General features: G+C 35.8%; 1 protein-coding gene and 1 pseudogene across 1 annotated transcript; both read left to right on the top strand.

Moving 5' to 3' along the window:
* The first annotated feature begins 5292 nt into the window (after positions 1 to 5292).
* Positions 5293 to 12026, top strand: LOC131619431 (peptidyl-prolyl cis-trans isomerase FKBP65-like; annotated as a pseudogene).
* Positions 8042 to 11196, top strand: LOC131619424 (uncharacterized). Its single transcript, XM_058890522.1, has one exon. It carries the CDS (start codon positions 9742 to 9744, stop codon positions 11116 to 11118), a length of 1377 nt encoding a protein of 458 aa, XP_058746505.1. The 5' UTR covers positions 8042 to 9741; the 3' UTR covers positions 11119 to 11196.
* Positions 12027 to 23474: the final 11448 nt, after the last annotated feature.

The following is a 23474-nucleotide window of genomic DNA, read 5'->3' on the forward strand; positions in this document are numbered from 1 at the left end:
TAGCTTCAAATTTTCTAAGTTTTAAATTTACATTGCCTTATGATCAAGACATTTGGTTTATTTAATTTGTTGGATGATGTTTTGTTTTGCTGTTCTGGTACTTAGTTTATCATGATTGTTGAATTTGAGGTTTTATAAAGACATAGTTTTTTTGAATTTCAATTGCCCCATTTAGTTACAAGGTTTTCATGGATTTGAGTTTATCATGATGAGCATTGTTTCAAATATACTTCTGTTTGAAATGTTTCTAATGAATTTGAATTTGAATTGCTTAAATGATATACCCTTGCTGTCATATATTATTGAAGATTCCAATTGATCGAATTCCGAACAACCTAAAGTTTTATCTTTAACACTATCATGTTGTATTGATATGCATTTGTATATGTTTTATAATTTATAGTTGATGGCATGGTTTATATTCTAAGTAAAAAACAAACACTCTAATTAAAAAACACACTATCTAAATGAGCCTAACTATAAACATTTTAAAAAACAGATATGTGAATAACAGTTATGAAAAACTCTGTAGAAGTTAGGTTCTGCCCTTACAAATTGACTGTAACAGGTTTTGGAAAACTATAAGTGTCATCATTACATAGATATTGGGATTGTGTTTGACAGATTAGGTTTCTAAATCCAAAATTGTGAGTTCATTCTTGACAAGCCAATGTAACTTAAACCATTGAGCAAATTATGAAGTTGTGTTAGCAATATATTTAGAACAACAAACAAATTTATAGTCTGATCCAATCAATATATCCAGTGCAGACAAAATAAGTAACCTTATATTGAATATTGTCATGGTTTAAGTTATAAACAAGTCCACATGTACACATTGCGAATTTAACGAGAAAATTAAAGAACAACACCATATATGCAAATTGTGATGGATAGAAAAACACTTAGAAAGGGGGGGCGGTGGTTTGAATAAGTGTAGCTCCATATTTCTCTCCACATCTATCACATTAAGACAATGTCTTACATCGAGGCTGGACCAATATGGAAGATCAAAGAACACCGGATCTTTTTTTTCAAATATTTCTCTCAATGGTCCATTTTTTATTCTTTCCAATGACAATAGTTAGGTGTTCTTCTCATTGATAAACTTCATCTTCGGTTAAAAGTTTTGAAACAATTTCAAACTCATGCTCTTCGTTAAAAGCCTTCCGCATTCTATATGCAGAAAAGTAATTGATACTATAAAATAACACGACACCTATCTTAAACTTTTCACCTAAATACACATCATCAACGTCAATGCCTTCCTTACACAAAAGTCTTAAATCTTTAATTAATAGAATTAGATGAACATCTATGTCATTTCCATGTTGTTTTTGTATAGTAATCATCATAGATATATGCTTTCCTAAAACACTTGTCCACTCCTTATATAAATGTACATCCTCATCACTACATAAAGTATCATAATATGGGTTTTCCTAAAAGATGGTTCTCCAATAGCACATGTCATGTCTTCTAATCGATCATCCATATCTTAAAAGATTTAAAATCACTTGTGAGCTATTTGTTGTAATTAGCGTTGTGCCTTATTTACTGTACCCAAGAGTTTATTAACTTTTTAAAATTATTTTGTAAGGTTGATAGCTAATTCTATATTAAAGACTGGTTGTAGGCTATTGAGTTTGCCTTATGTTAAAAGTTGTGTTTGGTTCTTTAGTTTTTCCTATGATAAAAGCTATGTTTGGTTCTTGAGCTTAACATGTTAAAAGCTCTATTTAATTAAGAGATCAACATGTATAAAATCTCTTGTTTAGTTTAGAGATTGGTTAGTGTTAAATCTTTTGTTTGGTTGTAAGAAGGTTTGTGGGCATAACATATGAAAAATGCATGTCTCTATTTAGTAGAAATTTTCAACAGAAAACTCTTAGTATCAAGAGTAAACCAATTTGTTAGGTCAAACCGGTATAAATCTATAATGCATGTTCTCTATCTCTTATCTCTTTATTTTCCATCGCTTAATTTTCTTAACGTTTTATTTTTTATTCGTCTCTTAACTTCTTTTCTTTACTTATTCTGCTCGTTAATATCAGTTTGATTAATAAAATTAACTTAAATGTTTTTATAAATTGGTTTCATTTTTTAATTAACACAATTCACTCATTTATCTTGTATTTAGAGCCACTTGGCTATCACTACTTTCTTTAAAATACCATCAACAAATCAATCAGCGGGATCATCCTATTTGAACTTAAGAAAAAGACTCATATTTCCACCGAGAAGAAGAAAATTAAAAATTTGAACTCCTTCTTCGTCCCCAAAGAGCGGAAACAACTAAAGCACCATACATAACTACAACAATGTTACATAGAAAATCAGAAGCAACTAAAAGCAACATTCATTTCCGTTTAGTAAAAAATCTAGATTAACCATATGAAGTCTCAAGTTCCTAATTCGTATTTACACTTAGGTTTACAAGCATTATCCTACTTAATCAAGGAAATATTAATTTCTTTCTTTACCTTCTCCCTAAAGAAACAATCTTTGTAACCTAACAAACTTTAGCCATAAAATCATGATTACCGTACTAGCCAAGCCCCTAGCATCTTCTAGGAGACGTTGCCCTTCGTTCTAGCATTGAAATAACCAGCTGTAACAGGGACACCAAGGTCATTTTGATCAGCAAAATTTCTTGTGTTGAAGCAGCAACTAGTACTTGAGTACTTGTTGTTCTCCCTTTTTTGTTTGATTATGGATTCCTACATAACATCTTAATCGCTATATTTTTGGTATTATACATTCTTAATTTCGTAGAGAATATAGATGGGTTAAATGCAATTCATCCCCCTGCCATTAGGGCGTGTTTCAGATTTGCCCCCCTGATTTTTTTTTTAAGAAGACACCCTTATAAAAGTGTAAAGTCAGTTTCACCACACCCTTTTACTACTAATGCTGACTGGGCTTTGACTGATTCGCTGACGTGGCAATTGTAGCTAACTAATATCATTAATCATTTAAATTGTTATTAATTAGGATATTAAAATTATTATATTCATTTATTTATTATTATTATATATTTTTTAAAAGAAACAAAGAGGAGTAGTTGAAACCTCAACCCCAACCCCTCCCCTTCTCGATCGTACTCTCCCTCTCTCATCTTTACCAACTATCTCTCTCATCTCCATCAGCCTTTCATCTTTCTCCTAAAACCACCAAAAATCATAGCACAAACCCAGAAGAAATCATGCATTCAAACCCAGACAAACCCTAATTTCCCCAAATAAATCCCTAATTCAGTCAATAATCAAGAACCAGCTGAAGAACTCTACCCACTGATGTACTAATTTCAAATTTCAAGCTTGCTTACAATCTTCTCCAACGAGCAGATGGAACATTCAACCGAGATTTAGCAGAGTTTCTCGACAGAAAATGCCAGCAAATGCGGTTCCCGTCGACGGGGTATTCTCATTCGATCATGTAGATCGAAACAGCGGTCTATTCAGGTGGGAACATAGTTCATCATGTAGCAGTGAAAGCCTCTGAGGAGAAAATCGATTTAGTTTTAATTTTAGGATTTGATTTGATTTTAAGAGTTGAATTTTTTTATTCGATTTGTTGTAAGTTTGTTTTGGATATTGAATGTAATAGATTGTTGATTCAGTTGTAGAATGTTTTCCTGATTTGCGTTTGATTTTGTTGGATCTGGGCTTGAAATGAAATTAGGGTTTGAGTTGATGATGGTGGTGGCCGCCGCAGCAAGGTTGAAGAAAGTGAACAGGGATATAAAAATTAATAATCATTAATAATAATATATTTTTCTTAATAATAATCATTAATAATAAAATGAAATATTAAATAACTAATTTTAATATCCTAATTAATAACAATATAAATGATTAATAATATTAGTTAGCTACAATTGCCACGTCAGCGAATCAGTCAAAGCCTAGTCAGCATTAGTGGTAAAAGGGTGTGGTGAAACTGACTTTACACTTTTATAAGGGTGTCTTCTTAAAAAAAAAAATTCAGGGGGGCAAATCTGAAACACGCCCTAATGGCAGGGGGTGAATTGCATTTAACCCAATATAGATTTAGTAAATTGTCTAATTCTACTCTCTCATCCAAAAGAAACCAAGCGATGCGTAAATTCTCTTCCTTTCAAGCCCTAGGGGTCCAGCAAACATATTTAAATTTTTAATATTTTATTTTAGTATTTTACTTTTAGTATTTTATTAAAATAAAATTCTAAAAATTTAAATATTTAAATCGCTCCCACAAGATAAAATTTCTGGGTGAATCCAATTATATACTGACCCTGCGGAATACAACAAGTGGTGTACATGAATTCAATTAATGTGATAATTGTAATACCTTGCTGATTTCTTGAATATGATGAAATATATCTTCCTTAAGCAGTGATATAAGATTTTCCAATGCAAATACCTGTAGCGACTCAATTAGTTAACAGGATTCCAGAAACAAGTGCCAACCCTTTTAAATGAGATTACAGAAAAAACAATAATTGCTCCTCCAAGCCGTAAAATTATGTAGACTATTTACGGAAGTTCCCAAAATCAAACCAAACTCTTTTAAATAGTATACGGGAGAAATGATAGAGAACAATGACCCTTTTAATAAAGGTTTCAATAGAATGGATTAGAGAAGCATAAATAGTATATGGGAGAAAAATACCAAACTACCCTTTACAAACAAGAATGAACATTGACAGAAAATTAAATTCTGTTACAAAAACAGATTAAACTTTGTCTTAAATCAAAAGTTTTGCAGAAAGTTTGACTGTATTACATAAGTAAATTAAACCTGTCGTAAACATGATTTTAAATTGCGGTTGCACGGTTGCGGGTATTGTGGCTATTGTGATGCAGAATGCGATCGTTGCGGCGTAAATTTAATATTTAGAGCATAAAATATTATACTTTATTATTTAGTTTATATTTGACATGTCTTGCATTTTCTCTAATTTTTGATACATATCTCATTACTAGTTCGCCATCACTTTGAAAATCACTAATATGTTCAAAACATACTTTAAATCTATGATAAACATAGAAAGGAAGATAGATTAAACGATTTTTGCTTGCAATGTATAATCTGGCGGTCTGATGCGGGCTGATGCGACCATTGCGGTGTTACGATGCGGTCGTTGCGGCATTTTGTTGCGGCTTTTAATGTGATTTACGATCACACTGCAATTGCGGCCTGATGTGGATGCGGACACTACCTAAAGTTTATGTTTTGTTTGCTTCCTTGTATTTTATAATAGATTGTAGTATTGAATAGAAGCATTATTTCCATTGATTCAGTGAAACTTATTGGCAAGCTACAAGATGAAACTATCTTTCTTAAGAAGGGTCATGATGATGATCAGCCATTTGAGTTCAAAATTGATGAGGGTACTTTTAAACAATGGTTTTAAGTTGAACTTTTTGACTCTTTAAGTAAGCTTCTACAATAGTCCTAATTGATATCTTCCATGTACCGTGTAGAGCAAGTAATTCTTGGACTTGATAGAGCTGTGAAGAATATGAAGCAAGGGGAAGTTGCGTTGGTGGTCATACAGCCTGAGTATGCTTTTGGTTCATCCGCCTCCCCTCAGGAATTGGCTACAGTTCCTTCTAACTCCACTGATTACTATGCAGTTGAGCTGGTTTCCTTTGTAAAGGTGAGAACTCGTGTTTTAATTTTCTTAAGGTTTTCTTATTTTGGCTAAGTTACTGACTAAAAAGTGGGGTGCAGGAAAAGGAATCATGGGATATGACTACGCAAGAGAAGATTGAGGCAGCTGGAAAGAAAAAGGAAGAAGGTAATGCATTGTTCAAAGTGTTAAATATGCTTGGATCTCAACCTCAAAAGCTAGCTCAAGAGGTGAGGTTGTCCTCACATATTTATACACCCAACAGTCCGGGAACCTAAGCAATGTGGGACTTCAAACAAACTCACAAATACCAACTTCAACACCCACCCTCACGCCTAGCGTGGGCATGGGCCAAACGCCCACATTGCAGTCCTTAACCCGGCTCTGATACCATGTTAAATATGCTTGGATCTCAACCTCAAAAGCTAGCTCAAGAGGTGAGGTTGTCCTCACATATTTATACACCCAACAATCCGGGAACCTAAGCAATGTGGGACTTCAAACAAACTCACAAATACCAACTTCAACACCCACCCTCACGCCTAGCGTGGGCATGGGCCAAACGCCCACATTGCAGTCCTTAACCCGGCTCTGATACCATGTTAAATATGCTTGGATCTCAACCTCAAAAGCTAGCTCAAAAGGTGAGGTTGTCCTCACATATTTATACACCCAACAGTTCGGGAACCTAAGCAATGTGGGACTTCAAACAAACTCACAAATACCAACTTCAACACCCACCCTCACGCCTAGCGTGGGCATGGGCCAAACGCCCACATTGCAGTCCTTAACCCGGCTCTGATACCATGTTAAATATGCTTGGATCTCAACCTCTTGAGCTAGCTTTTGAGGTTGAGATCCAAGCATATTTAACATGGTATCAGAGTCGGGTTAAGGACTGCAATGTGGGCGTTTGGCCCATGCCCACGCTAGGCGTGAGGGTGGGTGTTGAAGTTGGTATTTGTGAGTTTGTTTGAAGTCCCACATTGCTTAGGTTCCCGGACTGTTGGGTGTATCTCAACCTCAAAAGCTAGCTCAAGAGGTGAGGTAACCCGGCTCCGATACCATGTTAAATATGCTTGGATCTCAACCTCAAAAGCTAGCTCAAGAGGTGAGGTTGTCCTCACATATTTATACACCCAACAGGCCGGGAACCTAAGCAATATGGGACTTCAAACAAACTCACAAATACCAACTTCAACACCCACCCTCACGCCTCGCGTGGGCATGGGCCAAACGCCCACATTGCAGTCCTTAACTCGGCTCTGATACCATGATAAATATGCTTGGATCTCAACCTCAAAAGCTAGCTCAAGAGGTGAGGTTGTCCTCACATATTTATACACCCAACAGTCCGGGAACCTAAGCAATGTGGGACTTCAAACAAACTCACAAATACCAACTTCAACACCCACCCTCACGCCTAGCGTGGGCATGGGCCAAACGCCCACATTGCAGTCCTTAACCCGGCTCTGATACCATGTTAAATATGCTTGGATCTCAACCTCAAAAGCTAGCTCAAGAGGTGAGGTTGTCCTCACATATTTATACACCCAACAGTCCGGGAACCTAAGCAATGTGGGACTTCAAACAAACTCACAAATACCAACTTCAACACAAAGCTGGTAAACATGAAAGTGCATCAAAGAGATATGAAAAGGTACACTTGCGGAAACAGAAAGACCCCAAGCTGCTATGTAAATTACAGATATGCTGTAGTAAAAAAGTGAGTTAATTATACATGATTTCTTATTGTTTTTCTGTGTGACAGGCCATGAAGTATATTGAGTACGATTCCACCTTTAGTGATAAGGAGAAACAGCAGACCAAAACATTGAAAATTACGTGCAATCTTAACAATGCAGCATGCAAGCTGAAACTCAAGGACTACAAACAGACAGAGAAGTTGTGCACAAAGGTTAGTTTATGAAATTTTCTGCTTTTTTGTTATCTTTCTTTAGTTGAAATCAAGAGGAAATGAATTGAAATCCATTGATTGACCTTATGAGAGTTTTGTTTTACTGTGTAGGTGTTAGAGCTTGATGGTAGGAATGTAAAAGCACTATACCGCAGGGCACAAGCATATATTCATCTTGTAGACTTGGATTTGGCTGAAATGGATATTAAAAAGCCCTTGAAATTGATCCAGATAACAGGTACGATCTTTGATAGAAGAGTATTTTAGAATTTATATTAATAGTTATTAGTATATTGTTATTGGATTCTAGTAGTATTTGGGCCTTTAATTAGTTATTGGGCTTTTAGTTACTATCCACTTCTACTACTATATATGTACTCATTGAGAGGTGAGAAAAATCATGAATCAAAGAAATCAAGTTATCTTTTATTTTAGTTTCCTTTACTTTTAATGTTCTTCCCCTTTCTATTACAAACCCTAGATTATAGTTTTGATAGGATTAACTTCCTATCAATTGGTGCTTTCATCCATGTACTCAAATCCTCCTATGAATTATGCTTATCATACACCTTCATCTCATCAATGGAGCATTCCTCCAACCTATTCCACACCCACACCAACACCTTCATTTCCATCATTCCCATGGGAACTCTTCACACCTTACTACACTCATGGATCTTCATCACCAAAATTTTATCTAAATCATGGATATTCACCTCATACACCTACCTCATATCCACCACCACCTAACTCATATTCATCATCTCATTATCCATTCTACTACAATAATCATCATCAACCACTGCAACCAACAAAAACCTATCACACATTTAAAAAAGATTTTGAGAAGCATTTACAAGTGTCTCATCCTTGTTTTAAGAAAAGATAAAAAAAAACCTCTCAAAAAGTCCAGCTCTGCAACTATTTGGAACATGATGTTGGGAATAGGAATCTTAAACATAAACACAAACACCGAGAGAGTACTCAGTTATTTCTGTCCATTCCTTCTTCCCATATTGTTCCCGTGTGTTTTGAAGTTGTTGAAAATGTCGCAGCCAGAACAGCATTCAAAGTCCTTCAAATCGATGCAAAGTTCGGTTTCCTCAGCTCCGCGCGCACCATCCTCGATCTCTCTTATAACAAGAACTTAGAAGAATTCCAGAAAACTGAAGAAACAGACTCAGTGAGAGAGATCTCACCATTGGACCCACCACCGACGTCAATCTTTAAAGAACCACCGATACTTCCGCCACATCGCGCCGCTCTCTCCGCCGTCGTCAACAGGTTCGACGATTCCTTGGTTCCTAGGTCTAACGTTTCTTCTATAGATGTCAAAAGAAATCCTTTCTCCGATGAGAATCTTCTTCGTGTCATTGAATCGGAATCCTCCCAAACATTGCCTCGTCATTTCCCTCGTCAGCCGCCACAACAACCCTCTAAGGGCAACTTTGTCTACCATCCCAATCGCATCAATGACACCGCCGTTTCAAAACCCTCTAACCCATTTATAGTTTCTCCAGATCCCCTCTGGAAAACCGCAAACAAGGCTCGCAGCGGAGCTATTCCGTTTTCAACCTTCGGCGAGGAAGGAGAATCCGACCGTGACAAACTCGAAGAACCCAACAGAGCCACCAAATCTGACGGTGTAGGTCCCTCAAACGGATGGCTGCCACTTGAACAAAAGGGTTGGGAACTTGAGTGCAAAGTGTTGGAGGAGGCTGTGTTAGCAGCAAAAGGTGAAGCTTCTGATGAGAATTTAGTGAGGCTGTTGGAATTGATTCATGGTTATGATTCTTTTCGAGAGGGGCAGCTTGAGGCTATCAATAATGTTCTCGCTGGGAAGTCTACTATGCTTATTTTGCCCACTGGTGCAGGGAAGTCGTTGTGTTATCAGTTGTGTGCGTTGATTTTGCCCGGGATTACGCTTGTTGTTAGTCCGTTGATAGCTTTGATGATTGATTAGCTTAAGCAATTGCCTCCACTCATTTCGGGCACTCTTCTAAGTAGTGCGCAAACGCTTGAAGAATCATCGGAAACGCTCTGTCAGCTTCGGCAAGGCACAGTAAAGGTGTTTTTTGTTTCACCCGAACGGTTTTTGAATACAGAGTTTTTGTCTGCTATCTCTGCTGGGTCAGCCGTCTCACTCGTTGTTATTGATGAAGCACATTGTATATCTGAATGGTCTCACAATTTCCAACCTTCATTCATGAGACTTAGAGCATCACTACTTCATAGAAGTCTTAATGTAGGTTCTGTTCTCGCAATGACAGCTACTGCTACAACCACAACTTTAGATTCCATCATGCCTGCCCTAGATATTCCTTTCTCGAATCTTATTCAGAATGCACACTTAAGGGACAATTTGTGTTTATCCGTGTCTTTAATAGAAAATAGAATCAAATACCTACTGGTTCTGATCAAGTCTCCTCCTTTCACGGAAGTTAAAAGCATCATAGTGTACTACAAATTTCAGTCTGAAACTGATCAAATTAGCAGATACTTGAATGATAACAATATCTCGGCAAAGAGTTATCATAGTGGTATTTTTGCAAAGGATTTGGTTAAGAAGTACCATATGAATACTTTTGTGTTCACTTCCATTCCTGATTTTTGGAGCATGGATCATTTGTTTCCCATTTTCCCAATTCTTCGTTTGGATGGGAAACCAACTGTGAGGGGTATTTTATCTAACTTAACTTGTGACAGTGATGGGAAGATTGACAAGTTTATCAGTGGTGAGTCAAGCTTCCCGCTTCATGAATTGGAAGGACTTGGCATAGGATACTATCTGGGAATGTTCTTAGGCAGGGCGTACGAGGAGGCACTTGGTGGGTTGCACAACCTGTTTGGTGGCCCTAGTGTAGTTAAGTTGTTACAGAGCGATAGTCCGCAGGCAGTTGCTGGACCGTCTTATGCAAATGTTGTTCGAGTAATGCATCACGAGCTGCAACTCATGTTTAATGTTGCTGATAAATGGATGCTCAATGAGGGTCTTCCTATTTCCTTTCGTGAACAAGTCGTGCAGTTCATATGCCAAAATAGTGGACAAAAGGATATTACTTTTGATGCTTCATTTTGTGATCCATACACCGACTACATTGCTTACGTACCAGGTACACATTCACGCACATCTAATATCTCTGCGAAGCCTACATTCAAGCATATTCCTAAGAAAGGGATGCTTGTTTTAGATATTGCTCAGTTTGACGGGATCCCTAAAAAGGTTGTCGAGTTCAATAATGCTTTATTATCTGACCAGGAAAAGCAGAAGTTATCTTTGGCTGAGTTGGACGTTTACAGACTGGATGACATTGTTAAAACACTGAAAGATACTTCACATTACCATGCTAGTAAATTTCCTGTGAGTGATATCGTAAGGATGTTAGTTGATCACCTAGAAGGGGTTGTTGCACTTCACAAGCATCTTGAATTTCTTCAAACTCTTTCTGTTTTCTACTACCGTTATATTTACATTCTTAAGGTTTTTCTCTTCCTTGTGTGGGATCCAGGAAAGAGTAATGTAGCCACAACAATTATGCAGTTTAAGTGTTATTTTACAACCTTGAGGACAAGGTTGTTTTGAAGGGGTTGGCAATGATAGAAGAGTATTTTAGAATTTATATTAATAGTTATTAGTATATTGTTATTGGATTCTAGTAGTATTTGGGCCTTTAATTAGTTATTGGACTTTTAGTTACTATCCACTTCTACTACTATATATGTACTCATTGAGAGGTGAGAAAAATCATGAATCAAAGAAATCAAGTTATCTTTTATTTTAGTTTCCTTTACTTTTAATGTTCTTCCCCTTTCTATTACAAACCCTAGATTATAGTTTTGATAGGATTAACTTCCTATCAATCTTGGTCTCATGTATGGTCCCGGTGTTGTATATTCAGGGACAAGTGAAGAAATTCCCAATTCAAAATTTTGTTTAAATTAATCTTTGTTATGTGGATGTTTCCAGGGATGTGAAGATTGAGTGCAAAAGATTGAAGGACAAAGTGAGAGAATACAACAAGAAGGATGCACAGTTTTATGGAAATATATTTGCAAAAATGAATAAAGTGGAACAAGCAAAAACTGCAGCAGCAAAGCAGGAATCTGTGGCTATGGCTGTGGATAGTAAAGCTTAAAGTAGAACTTAGAAGCTGACAATGTTATATTTCATACCCAAGACAAAGATCGAACCCAGGCCCACTGGTTAAGCTGGAAGAGATCTTTGCCATCTCACCCAAGGTTCATCATCTTTGCTAGGTTAATCTGGTAAATTAATTATATTGTGAATTAATTATAAATCTGGAAGAGATCTTGTGAATTAATTATAATCTGGTAAACTAGGTTAATACAAATTGTATTGAAAAGTATAAATCTGAAAGTATCTTAAAACCATGCAATTGACACAAGCTCAGCTTCTCAAAACCATGTCTCTTAGTATCTTAATCTCCGTATTGTATTGGGATTATTGCGAAGATAGAATGTTCTCAATCACAAGTATTATGATACAGCCATATATACTCTCCAATTTTAATCATAGTTATGTATTTCTATTCCAGCCTCTCACTTCTCTCATATTATTGTGAAATTATTTGTTGACTGTTTATGAAGATCAATTGTTTTTTTTTCTTTAAACGTAATGAACACCTGAAACTTGATTTGAAATAATGCAAGAGAAAGTACGGGGGTGACTGGTGAGTGGTATGGATCTAAAGGATGGAAAGGAAGTTGTTTAGATAATAGAAGAGGATCATTAACAACGAGAAATAGAGATAGAATTTTTTTTATGAAGAACTTTAAGTATGAATTTTCATAATTTTCATAATTTTTATGTTCGAGTTCATGATAATCAGTAAGTATGAATTTGTTGATGTTATATAGTAGTGAACATATATATGTTTATTGATTTATCATAAATTATAATGATTATTGTCTTGCAAACTTTCACATCATGTGTCGTTGCTCAGTTGCTTTCCTCATTATGGTTGTCACTATGACTATGTTTTCTATACTGATGATGTATGCGGACCTTTTCTCTACTGATCGCGACTTTACGTGTCTATTAATTTGATGATTGTAAGTGCACAGTCATGTCGTGTAGTTTTAAAAGATATCGAATTCACAGGGACTTTGAATCGATCTACCGTTATCTAAGGTTACTATGTAAAGCTAAGGCTAAGCAAACTTGAGTTGTTTCTAAAGGGAAAATTAAAATCTTAATTCTAAGAATGTTATAATAATAAGTGGATATCAGGATGTATTTCGTCTAACTTAGATGATCCGAAATTCCATTGGCTATGGTTCTCATTTAATTAAAAATCTCTAATACCTATGTCATTTAAAAGTCCTCCTCTCAAACTCTCGCTCTGTTGACTCGGATCATGCTAGTATTCTCTAACGTACGCTCTCGCTGTCCCGCGTCGGGTTTAAAAATACTTTTTGAAAATAAATAAATTCTAATTAGTTTTAATATGCTTTCGCTGTCCTCAAAACTAATGTTCTATGTCTATTATTCAGTTAAAGATCTCAAACTCTCGCTCTGTTGATTTTAACCTTTATCAGTTCTAAAATCTCAAACTCTCACTCTATTGATTTTATAACTTTAGCATATTCAATAAGACACAAAACGAGAAACGAGTGATTTTTAATAAAATATATTCAAGCCAACTTATTATGGATCCCTACGGTTAAATTACTTTACATACCGATATCTTAATTAAATTAGCTAGACATATTGATACGGTTAAACATGCATAAATAAATTCAGTTCATAATCTTAGGCATATTAATTGGCATACAATATATCATGCAATAATAATAAATAAAGCGGTAAATAGAAACCTGAATAATGTAAATCTGAATTAAATAAATCTTGAAATCTTCGAGTACTTGAACTTCTACCACAGATCAGTTGAATCGTTCTTCAGAAATTATTCGGTCAAATAATAAAAACAAGGAATTAAAACTAAATCTAACGTAAGGTTAGATTTATTGAAGGTTCACAACAATTTCCGGTGTAGAAATTGTTGCGAGAAAATAACAAGGAAATAAAAATTGCTGGAAAGCAAGAAAAATAATTCTGGTGCAAAAACTAGGACCCTGATAAAGAATTATCAGTTCCCTTTTATAGCTGAGTAGTAACGTCCATTTTCTCCCACGCCGTGCCTTTTTTCCGGATTTCACGTAACCTATTTTTGACTGAGTTGGAGACGTGCGTCTCAACTCTTGAAATTGACTTGGCACACACTTAGAGACGCGCGTCTCAAGTGGAGATTTTCTAGGGGGAATGGAGACGGGCGTCTCCCTTTAGTGGCGTGGTAAGAGCCCCTTGGAGACTGGCGTCTCCCTTTGACAAGTGGGAGTTTCAGCTCCCACGTGGGCTGAACTTCCACTATGTCTTTTGGGCCTTGTATATTTGCACCTCCAAATCTCTTTTGCACCTCTTTTCACTTCTCTTTAATAAAAACGGATCAATTTTTCTCTGTTTCTTCTTCTTTTCACAAATATGCTCGCGCAGACACGTTACCTGAAACAAAGGAAAATACCCGCATAATACCATAATAAAATAACATAATTAAATGAAAATGCTAACAATGTTTATGTAAAATAAGCTAAATATATCATATAAATTCGTGTTATCATCTGCCGACCTTCCTACCTTCCAAGTTAGCACTGGGTCACTCCACTCATTCGAGGTTACCAAAACTCATTTAAAAGTTAAGTTCAACATTTTAATCTCAGTTAGCAACCCCAAAAAAAATACTCGCTTTTATTACGAAACAGGCGCAGTCTCCGCAAAGGTGATGTTTTACACGAGTGAGGGTGAGAGTGTTGTTTTAGACAACTCAACTCTTCCAGCTTTCAACTGGACTGGTTTACTTATGTTTCATATATCACGATTTGTTAACATGACCATAGATTTTTCAGTGGCAAAAAACATTGCTCGGAATCGCCATGAGCACAGAATAATGGAGTTTGGGCTAATTATTTCGGGTTTGTTCAACTTCACTAACAACATCTTCCATTCTCAGAAGTCTTTAGAAGTGCTTTGCAATCCTCTCAGATTTGAATCATCTGGAGCTTTATTGGAAAGCTTAAAATGCAATGGATAAGTCTTGATATTCATTTTCAAAGTAATGTATGATTATTTAGTGGTTGTTTATGTTATGTAAAGGTAGAAATGTTAAATAATTATAGCTTGATGTGTTTTGTTTTACTATAACCATTAATACGCATATTTTCAACTATTTAGCCTTAACATTTTATGATTGTTCTATGTTATATTTGAAAATTATTTAATACTGGAGAGAGTTTAGTTATACTTTTTTTACTAATGTTATGATTCACAAACAATTTAAAAAATTTAGAAAAACCATTCATTGAAGAAAAATTTTATAGGGACTAAAAACGTATTTAACTCTTAATATTATTTACTTGCTCATTGTTAGTAAGATGAACTCCCCCATTTGAGTGAACAATTTCAGTGATAAGTGTATCTTTGGAAAGAAGATTTATATGCCTCACAATTTCCTCTTCCACTATATACTTTTGATGACCATTATTATCTTCAAATCTGGTCATAATAGGTTTAGACTTAGAAACTTTACGTCTGTCTCCTTTTTTCATTCATAATCGTGAGTAGCGTTAGCTTTGGTGCATTCACCAGTTGCATGACCCACATTTTTATAGAAGAAGTCCCAATCTGCAACAGATACGGAGACTTCTCAATTTGGAATTTCTAATTCATTGGTGTATGGGGAACAACCAGAAGAGTCGGGTATCATGCGATGCAACAACAAAATACTAACCTTTCTAGAGCCTAGTTCTGGTGAGAATTTGTGGGAAAAAATTATTGTCTTGGGAGTCAGATATGGAGATAACAGAAGGGATTATCAGAACAAGATTAAGGTTTTGTGGGAGGCGGAAGCCGTGAGAATAGAGGGAAGGAAGATGGAATAAAATACTTCTTAATAATAGTGGGAAGCACGAACATTAGGGGAAGCGGCAGTAGGGTAAAGTGAAAAAGGATTAGTCAAATTATCAATAGAGGGAAGGTAGATATGTTCCTCATTCAAGAGGCGAAAATGGAGGATGTTTCGATTGAAATGGAAAGGAATTTTTTGGGGATGGAGGACATAGATTTTTCATTTTCAGATGCTTTTGGGAGATCGGGGGCATCTTGACATTTTGGAAAACGAATTTTGTATCAGTAATTGTTAGCTTCATAGGCGATGGTTTCTTAGGCACGAAGGTTGTTTGGAAGGGTAAAATTTACTACATAATTAATGTTTATTCTTCTTGCACTTTAAGTTTGAAACAGAATCTGCGAAAGGACTTGTTGGATTTGAAGACCAAGTATTAAGACGGAGAATGATTAATAGGGGGAGATTTTAATTTGACCAAAAAGAGGAGTGAAAAGGTGGGGTTTACAGCAGGAAGTAACAATATGGAAAGAAGGAAGTTTGCGGAGTTTATAGATGGAAGCGGCCTTGTTGATGTGTCGTGCAAGGGCAAGTAGTTTACGTGGTACAATAGTAACGAGAGCGTGAAAAGTAGGAATGATAGGTTCCTTGTTTCCGATAACATTGTTTCCTCTTGGGATGTCACAGGTCAACTCATAGAACAAAGGGACGTATGAGACCATTGTCCTATATGGTTGGAGGCGGATAAAGAGGATTGGGGACCTAAGCCTTTTAGGTTAAACAATTAATGGTTTTCGGACAAGAATATTTTTCCGTTTGTTGAAAAGGAGTGGGAGATGTTGGAGGTGAGGGGAAGAGGAGATTTCGTGTTGAAAGAAAAATTTCGTCGTATCAAAGATACTTTGAAATAGTGGAACAAGACTATGTTTGGTAAATTTGACTTGGAAGTTGAACAAGGAGTCAAGGAGATTAATGAATATGATGATGATGAAGATGTGAACTTGGGAGTTATTGGCTTCTAAAAGGAATGCTAACAAGAAGATTTGGTTGAATCTTAGGATAAAGGAGAACTTACTTATTCAAAAGGCTAGGTTAAATTGGTTGAAAGATAGAGATGCTAATAGTAAATTTTTCTATAGAGTGATGAAGGAGAGGAGGAGGCAAAACCATATTAGCTCTATAGTTACTAACGAAGGGGTGGTGAAGTCGGTCATAGGGGTGAAAAAAGCCGTGAAGGATCATTTCGAATAGAAGTTCAAGGAGAATTGTGAAGATAGACCTACGTTAGATGGGATTGATTTTACTACTTTGATTATGGAGGAGAGACTTTCTCTTGAGGTCCCGTTTTCGGAAGAAGAGATTAAATACGCCGTGTGGAGTTGTGATGGAGCAAAGAATCCGGGACCGGACGGTATGTCGCTTCTTTTCATTAAAAATTGTTGTGGTTTCACTGGTAAGGATATTGTCTCTTATGTTAAGTTAAGGAGTTTCACGTCGGGGCAGTTTTGTCAAAATCCATTACCTCTACCTTTCTTTCCCTAATTCTGGAAATAATTCTTGAGTACTAAATAAAACTAGCTTCACGATCCTCCACTGATGTCGGCAGGATTCGCTTGCGAAAATAATTAATTGAAATGCAGAAAATTATAAACCTAAAACAGGTTCTGAAGGATAACAAGGAATCTAATGGTGCAATAGTTCTCCTATGTGGAGAACTATTGCTAATTCAGGTGGGAAATATTTTTGCTTAAAATCTAACAAAATTGTTCTGAACAATCAAATGAAAATTGGAACAAAAGTCGAGAGTGTTGCTAACTGCCTCCCTTTTATACTTCCTTGCTAAAAATCAGTTGAGAAAATCTAGGAGTGGTGGAATGAGTCATTGTCGTTTCGTTTACTGCGAGGAACTTGGATTGGGCTGAATTTGTGGAGGAAAAATAGGAATACATGGAGTTTGTGAGTGATTCCTATAATGTTCAAACACACTTGGAAACTGAAAGGATTTTTCTCGGTTAGAGTGATTCCTTTGGGGGCCAATCTTTGTCTTTTGGAGGAGATGGAGGAAGGGATAATCTATGAGCTGTTAAAAGAAGGTTGTTCTTGGTGGAAACAATGGTTTAGTTACATTAAGCCATGGAAACCAACAGTTGTGGATCGTGAAAGGGTAAGATGGATTAGGGTTTATGGTGTGCCTTGCCACACTTGGAGCATCGAGTCTTTTGTTCATTTGGATAACTCTTTAGGGAGTTACATATGTTTCAACGATAACACCTCTTCTGGTTGTAACATGGATATTGCCAGGATCTTGATCCGGGTTCCTTTTGACTTTTGCTTGATGGAGTCTGTTTTGGTTGCTATTGATGACGTTGTTATTAAGTTGGTAGTCCGAGAAGATTCATATGGCCCTATACGCCTTTATAAACAGAGTTTGCTTATTCAGAAATCTGAAGATTTTTCTAGTTCCAACGGTTTGAATTCTATCCCTGAGTGTAATTCAATGGGAGAGGAAGATGGTGATAGTTCTTATTCTAGAAGCTTGGATTCTATGGAAAGGGAGTGCAGAAAGAACAAGGAGGGAATATCTGAGAGGTATAGGCATGAACCGGATAAAGAGAATAAAAAGGTTTCGGAGGAAGCAAAATATTTGAATCTTTTGATGCGTCCGCCTTTTCAGCGGCAGATGCAAAAAGGGGACACTTGGAGCTTGGTGTCATACCCCAAAATTGCCCATCTCATTTCATCATCAAGGACTCAAGGCTCAAGGGTTGGCTCAATGAATACTCTCTTAATCCAAGATCTCCAAAACTAGGGTTTGCATTTTATCAAAGGATTTTGAATCTACAAGGCCTCAAATGGATCTCAAGGTCTCTCATATGTCTCAAGGCACCTCCATGTCAAAAGTCAAGCTTCTATTCTAAGGATTGCTCACTCAATGGCTCAGATGATCAATAATCGACTATGCTGACCTAAAAGTCAACTATAGTCAAAATACAGTCAAACTTCAAGATTTTTGGTCAACATCAAGTATGTGAGGTTATATCCATCATTTGATCAAAGGTTGATCATGATCCATCAATAAAAAATCAGAAATGAACAAATGCAAAGGTTCAAATTAGGGTTTTTTATAGGAGAAAGTCAACTCAACTTTGACTGGCCATAACTTTCACATGGAGCATCAAAAATTTCCCAACCAAAGCCTATATTGAAGGAAATTGGATTCTCTACAACTTTGTCTCTCACAAGCCAAGGCCAGAAATGCATCATTTGTGAGATATGGTACAAGAGATTATAGGTCCTCCAAAAAAGTCAACAAAAGATACCTTTTGGGTCAAAGCTCATAACTTGAGCATGGAAGCTTCAATTGCGATGAAACCAAAAAGGTCATTTAGAGGACTCTTTGAGCTCTCTAAAAAGTCCAAGAACATCCCAAAGTGATAAAGATTGAGCAAGATACAAGTCGCAGAAATTGGATATTTTAAAAGAGGTGCACGAAGAGAAATGCTTGTCAAAATCAATTTTCTTCCAAATGGGCCTAGGTTCTTTTGTTCTTAACTTATTCATAAGCCCATCTATGGTCTCTATACTCAATAGCACGCCCCTTGCTATTTCCATTTAAATACAAATTAAATTAAACAAAATATGAAAACAAGGAATAATTGTATATCGGCTTTGCTTTCACTTATCTTGAGGTTCAAGATAGCCCATAAAACATGTCAATTTCGTGCACAAGCTTCAAGGACAAGAAAAGAGCCAATTTTGGAAAGATTGCATGTTGATTTCTCAATCAAATATTTTCATCAATGCAAGATGTTATTGACACAAAACATAACCCTAAAGACTCCATATATATATATATATATATATATATATATATATATATATATATATTCTAAAATAGCAGTAGGGGAAAGGGGAGACGAAAAAAGCCAATAAGAGGAGCCCTAACCAAACTTCAAAGGAGGAAGAATAAGATATTTTTAGTTTTAAGTTTTGCAGCCACCCTCGAGCCTTTACAACCGTTTCAATCAATTGCTGGGGAAATAAGGAGTAAGAATGCATCACTGAACCAGGGCCATAACACTCAGAACGTATAGATCACGTTCTTCATGTTCATGTATGAGTAAGTTTCGTTTTTAAGTTTTCGCCTTGTTTCAATAAGAACTAACTGCACTAATATGTTATTGAGGTCGTGTAGAACAGGTTGAACGCATCATAAGAGGGATTGGGGCCATGAATCATGAACTCCCATGATTAGGGCAAGGTTGAGTTTCATCTTCGGGTTCACAATTCCAGGGGTTATCGGATCAAACGAACGTCATATTTGAGATCAGAGGCTATTTTTAATGCGATTTGGGCATTTTCCTTTCGTGTTTAACGTTGTTTTGCAGGATTTGGCGTTTGAAGGTTTTTTCGCAGGTGAATGCCCGACAATTTCCCTAAATGATTCCGCAGGTAAAGAGGAAGACGGAGATGAACAGTGCACGAGGGAGAGAGGTTACGCGTGGGACGTTTTCGTTCGCTAGTCAACAAAGACCATATCCCTTTGCATGCGTGGCAGGTCCTGGTTTATGAGTCAAAAGTCCAATCTTCTCTTCCTAATTCTAATTAGTTGCAGCGTATTCATGTGGGGCCCATGTTTTCTTGTTTTGACTTTTCCCCATGTGCACCATCGTTTCATATTAATTATTTTTTAGATAATTTGTTAACAACTAACAAGGCTTGGCTGGGTGTTTGTGGCGTGTGTTTAGTAACCCAAGGGTCCAGGGTTCGATTCCTGGCCCCTGCAACCTTTTGAACATTTTTTCCAAATAACTTCTATATGAAGTTTCAGTACATACATGCTTACCAGGAGTACGACGCACCCTACAATTACCACCATCAGATCTCCTACAATCCAATCTAACGTACCAGGATTGCAAGGCTCACCATGCACCTTCACAAGGGAGCCACATATGATCAAAACCAGGTTTCTATACAAATTTTTTTGTACTATTTATTTATTTGTTTTGTTTATTTATTTAGATTAAATTAATTGTGGTTAGTTTAATTAATTAATTAGAATTAGGATTCGAATAAATTAGAATTAGGATTAGGATTATAGTTAGGGTTAGAATTATTTTCCCGATTTTTCGATTATGTCGATTTAATTTATTTAATCATTATTAATTAATATTAAAAATCACAAAAACCCTAGGAAGGGTTACGACGTATTACGGTTTGTCCAATCCCACTGCCCATTTGGCAAAAAACATTAATCCTCAATCAATTTTCTCCTCGATCCGACTATATCTATTAGTCGCATTGACGAGGAATAAATTTCATCTAATTAATTCATTTAATCTAATATTAATTTAATTAATTCTTGACTAATTCTCTCCTCGATCTGACTAAATCTATTAGTCACATTGACGAGAGATAAAATAATAAAACGTAAATAACTGAATTCGTTGTCATGTAATAACTGAATCTATCAATCAGAATAACCAGCAATACCTCATATAATTCGTTAATTATAATGATCAAATCTATTGATCATTGTATCTAACGAAAACACATCAAACCAGGGTTGTACGCCCAAATCTAAAACATTCAAAACACTTCAAATTAAACTACGGATTTTCATCCTTTTCGACAAGGCAACTCAAAATGCCTTGGAAACCACAAAATTCAAAACTACGATAGGCCATTCAAAAATACCTTCAACCCAAATCAAATCGAATTCAAAGGCGTACAACCCTGTGCCGAACTACGTTGACTCTGATTCTCCATAAAGAGATACGTAGGCACTTGGCAACAAGGCGAGTCCCCTTCCCTCAAATTCTAATCAGGTTCGAATCTTACTGTTCACCCTTTTCATTTCTTTAGCTATTGACCTTAATAAATTTAGTCATAAAACCATTGCCTTAGACAAAACCTTAGGAAAAGGGTTGAGGGTGCCTAACACCTTCCCTTGACCTGATTATAATAATCTTACTCTGAATCTCTTAACTGCGTAAGGTTTCCTATTCGCCTTGGTAGAATAGGTGGCGACTCTAAAAGCTTAATTTTTAGGGCAGGTTGCTACACTTGGTAAGGAGTGTGAAGATACAATTTTTGACCCCATATCTGACACATGCTCTTTTAGTACTTTTGTCAAAGACACTTTTCATAATGCAAAGGATACTACAGAAGTTACTAAGGAACAGGTAATTAAAGAGGCGAATGAGGTTGTTGATAAAAACGCCCTAGATATGAAGAAAAGAAGGAAACGGCTTAAGTTGAAAAGTATGGATAGTTTATGTGGGCCAATAAGCATAAAGCTAGCAAACGTCCAAAAAGAATATTAGGTCCATTTTGAAGACTGATGTTGTTAACACAAAGAAAAAGATCCGGGAGGATAGTAGAGGCAAGAGTACAAGAGCGATCCCTCAATAGATTGTTCACCACTTCTCCTTTGCAACATCCATCCCTCTCTTAGCAGCAAGAGAAAGCTCGTTGAACTTGATGGAAGGTTGAAACTCCTTCTCCTTACCAACGCGTTTGTTAATACAATTCCATCCCATTTCAATATGAGAGCCAAACATACTAAACATAGAAATGAAATCATTTAGTCACTCATGAACCAACAAGAGAGTCAACACATACAAAACATAATAATGGGTTAAGTTATCATTAACACAAGATCTTCAAATGGCGGAGAGTGAAGCTATTACTGTTGGCGAAGCCAAAAACATTAACACCTGAAACAAAGTTGCCTCATGCAATTGATAATGTTGGTGTTCCATGTCTTAATACGTCTCGTGATGCATAAAAGGATTGGTTTAGTCTTCCGAATTCTGATTCATGTTGGCTTATTGATGCGTCCGCAAGCGCACGGATATATCGAAGTAATATAAAAGATTGTCGAACCATAAAGACCAACTAGTAACAAACCCGTGCGTTCGCACGGGTTCTGGTACGGGACGCGCATTTGTTTCACATATATATTTTTTAATAGAAAAAAAATAAATTAAAAGTAATTAACATTTTGTGGAAAAAAATAAGAACAATTAACATTAAATTGTGTCTAAAAAAAATAAGGAACAAAATTGAAATCACCAAAATTAAATTGTGTCTAAATAGCCTTTTGTAACTCCACGTTCCCGTTAATAATCAATATTTTGATCAGTAACTTCATGCTCCCATTAATATTTAATATTTTGCTCAGTAACTTCGTTCCCGTTAATTTCAAAATATTTTGATCAGTAACTTCATGTTTTCGTTAATATTCAATATTTTGATCAATAACTTCGTGTTCATATTAATATTAAATATTTTAGTCAGTAACTTCAAGTTCACGTTAATATTCAATATTGTGATCAGTAACTTCATGTTCCCGTTAATATTTAATATTGTGATCAGTAACTTCATGTTCCCGTTAATATTCAATATTTGAATCAGTAACTTCCGGTTCCCGTTAATATTTAATATTCTGATCAGTAACTTCATGTTCCCGTTAATATTCACTATTTTGATCAGTAACTTCATGTTCCCTTAATATTCAATATTTTAATCAGCAACTTTATGTTCCCGTTAATATTCAATACTGTGATCAGTAACTTCATGTTCCCGTTAATATTCAATATTTTAATCAGTAACTTCAAGTTTCTGTTAATATTCAATATTGTGATCAGTAACTTCATGTCCCTGTTAATAAAAAATATTTTAATCAGTAACTTCAGGTTCCCGTTAATATTCAATATTGTGATCGGTAACTTCATGTTCCCGTTAATATTCAATATTATGATAAGTAACTTCATGTTCCCGTTAATATTCAATATATATATTGTGATAAGTAACTTCATGTTCTTGTTAATAAAAAATATTTTAATCAGTAACTTCAGGTTTCCGTTAATATTCAATATTGTTCAGTTAGACGAATTTGGATACATAATTTATTTTAAATAAAAATGTTAAAAAAAAAGAAGAAAAAAGTTAGATAATTAATTGATTATTTCGTATATAAAAATATTTAGATCAATAATAGATTTTCTCCCGTATA

Source organism: Vicia villosa, linkage group LG1 (genome assembly GCF_029867415.1).
Source record: "Vicia villosa cultivar HV-30 ecotype Madison, WI linkage group LG1, Vvil1.0, whole genome shotgun sequence".
Lineage (NCBI taxonomy): Eukaryota > Viridiplantae > Streptophyta > Magnoliopsida > Fabales > Fabaceae > Vicia > Vicia villosa.

Bases quoted from the DNA above. Each gene is read 5' to 3' on its own strand.
- LOC131619424 (XM_058890522.1), top strand. From the start codon at position 9,742: ATGAGACTTAGAGCATCACTACTTCATAGAAGTCTTAATGTAGGTTCT.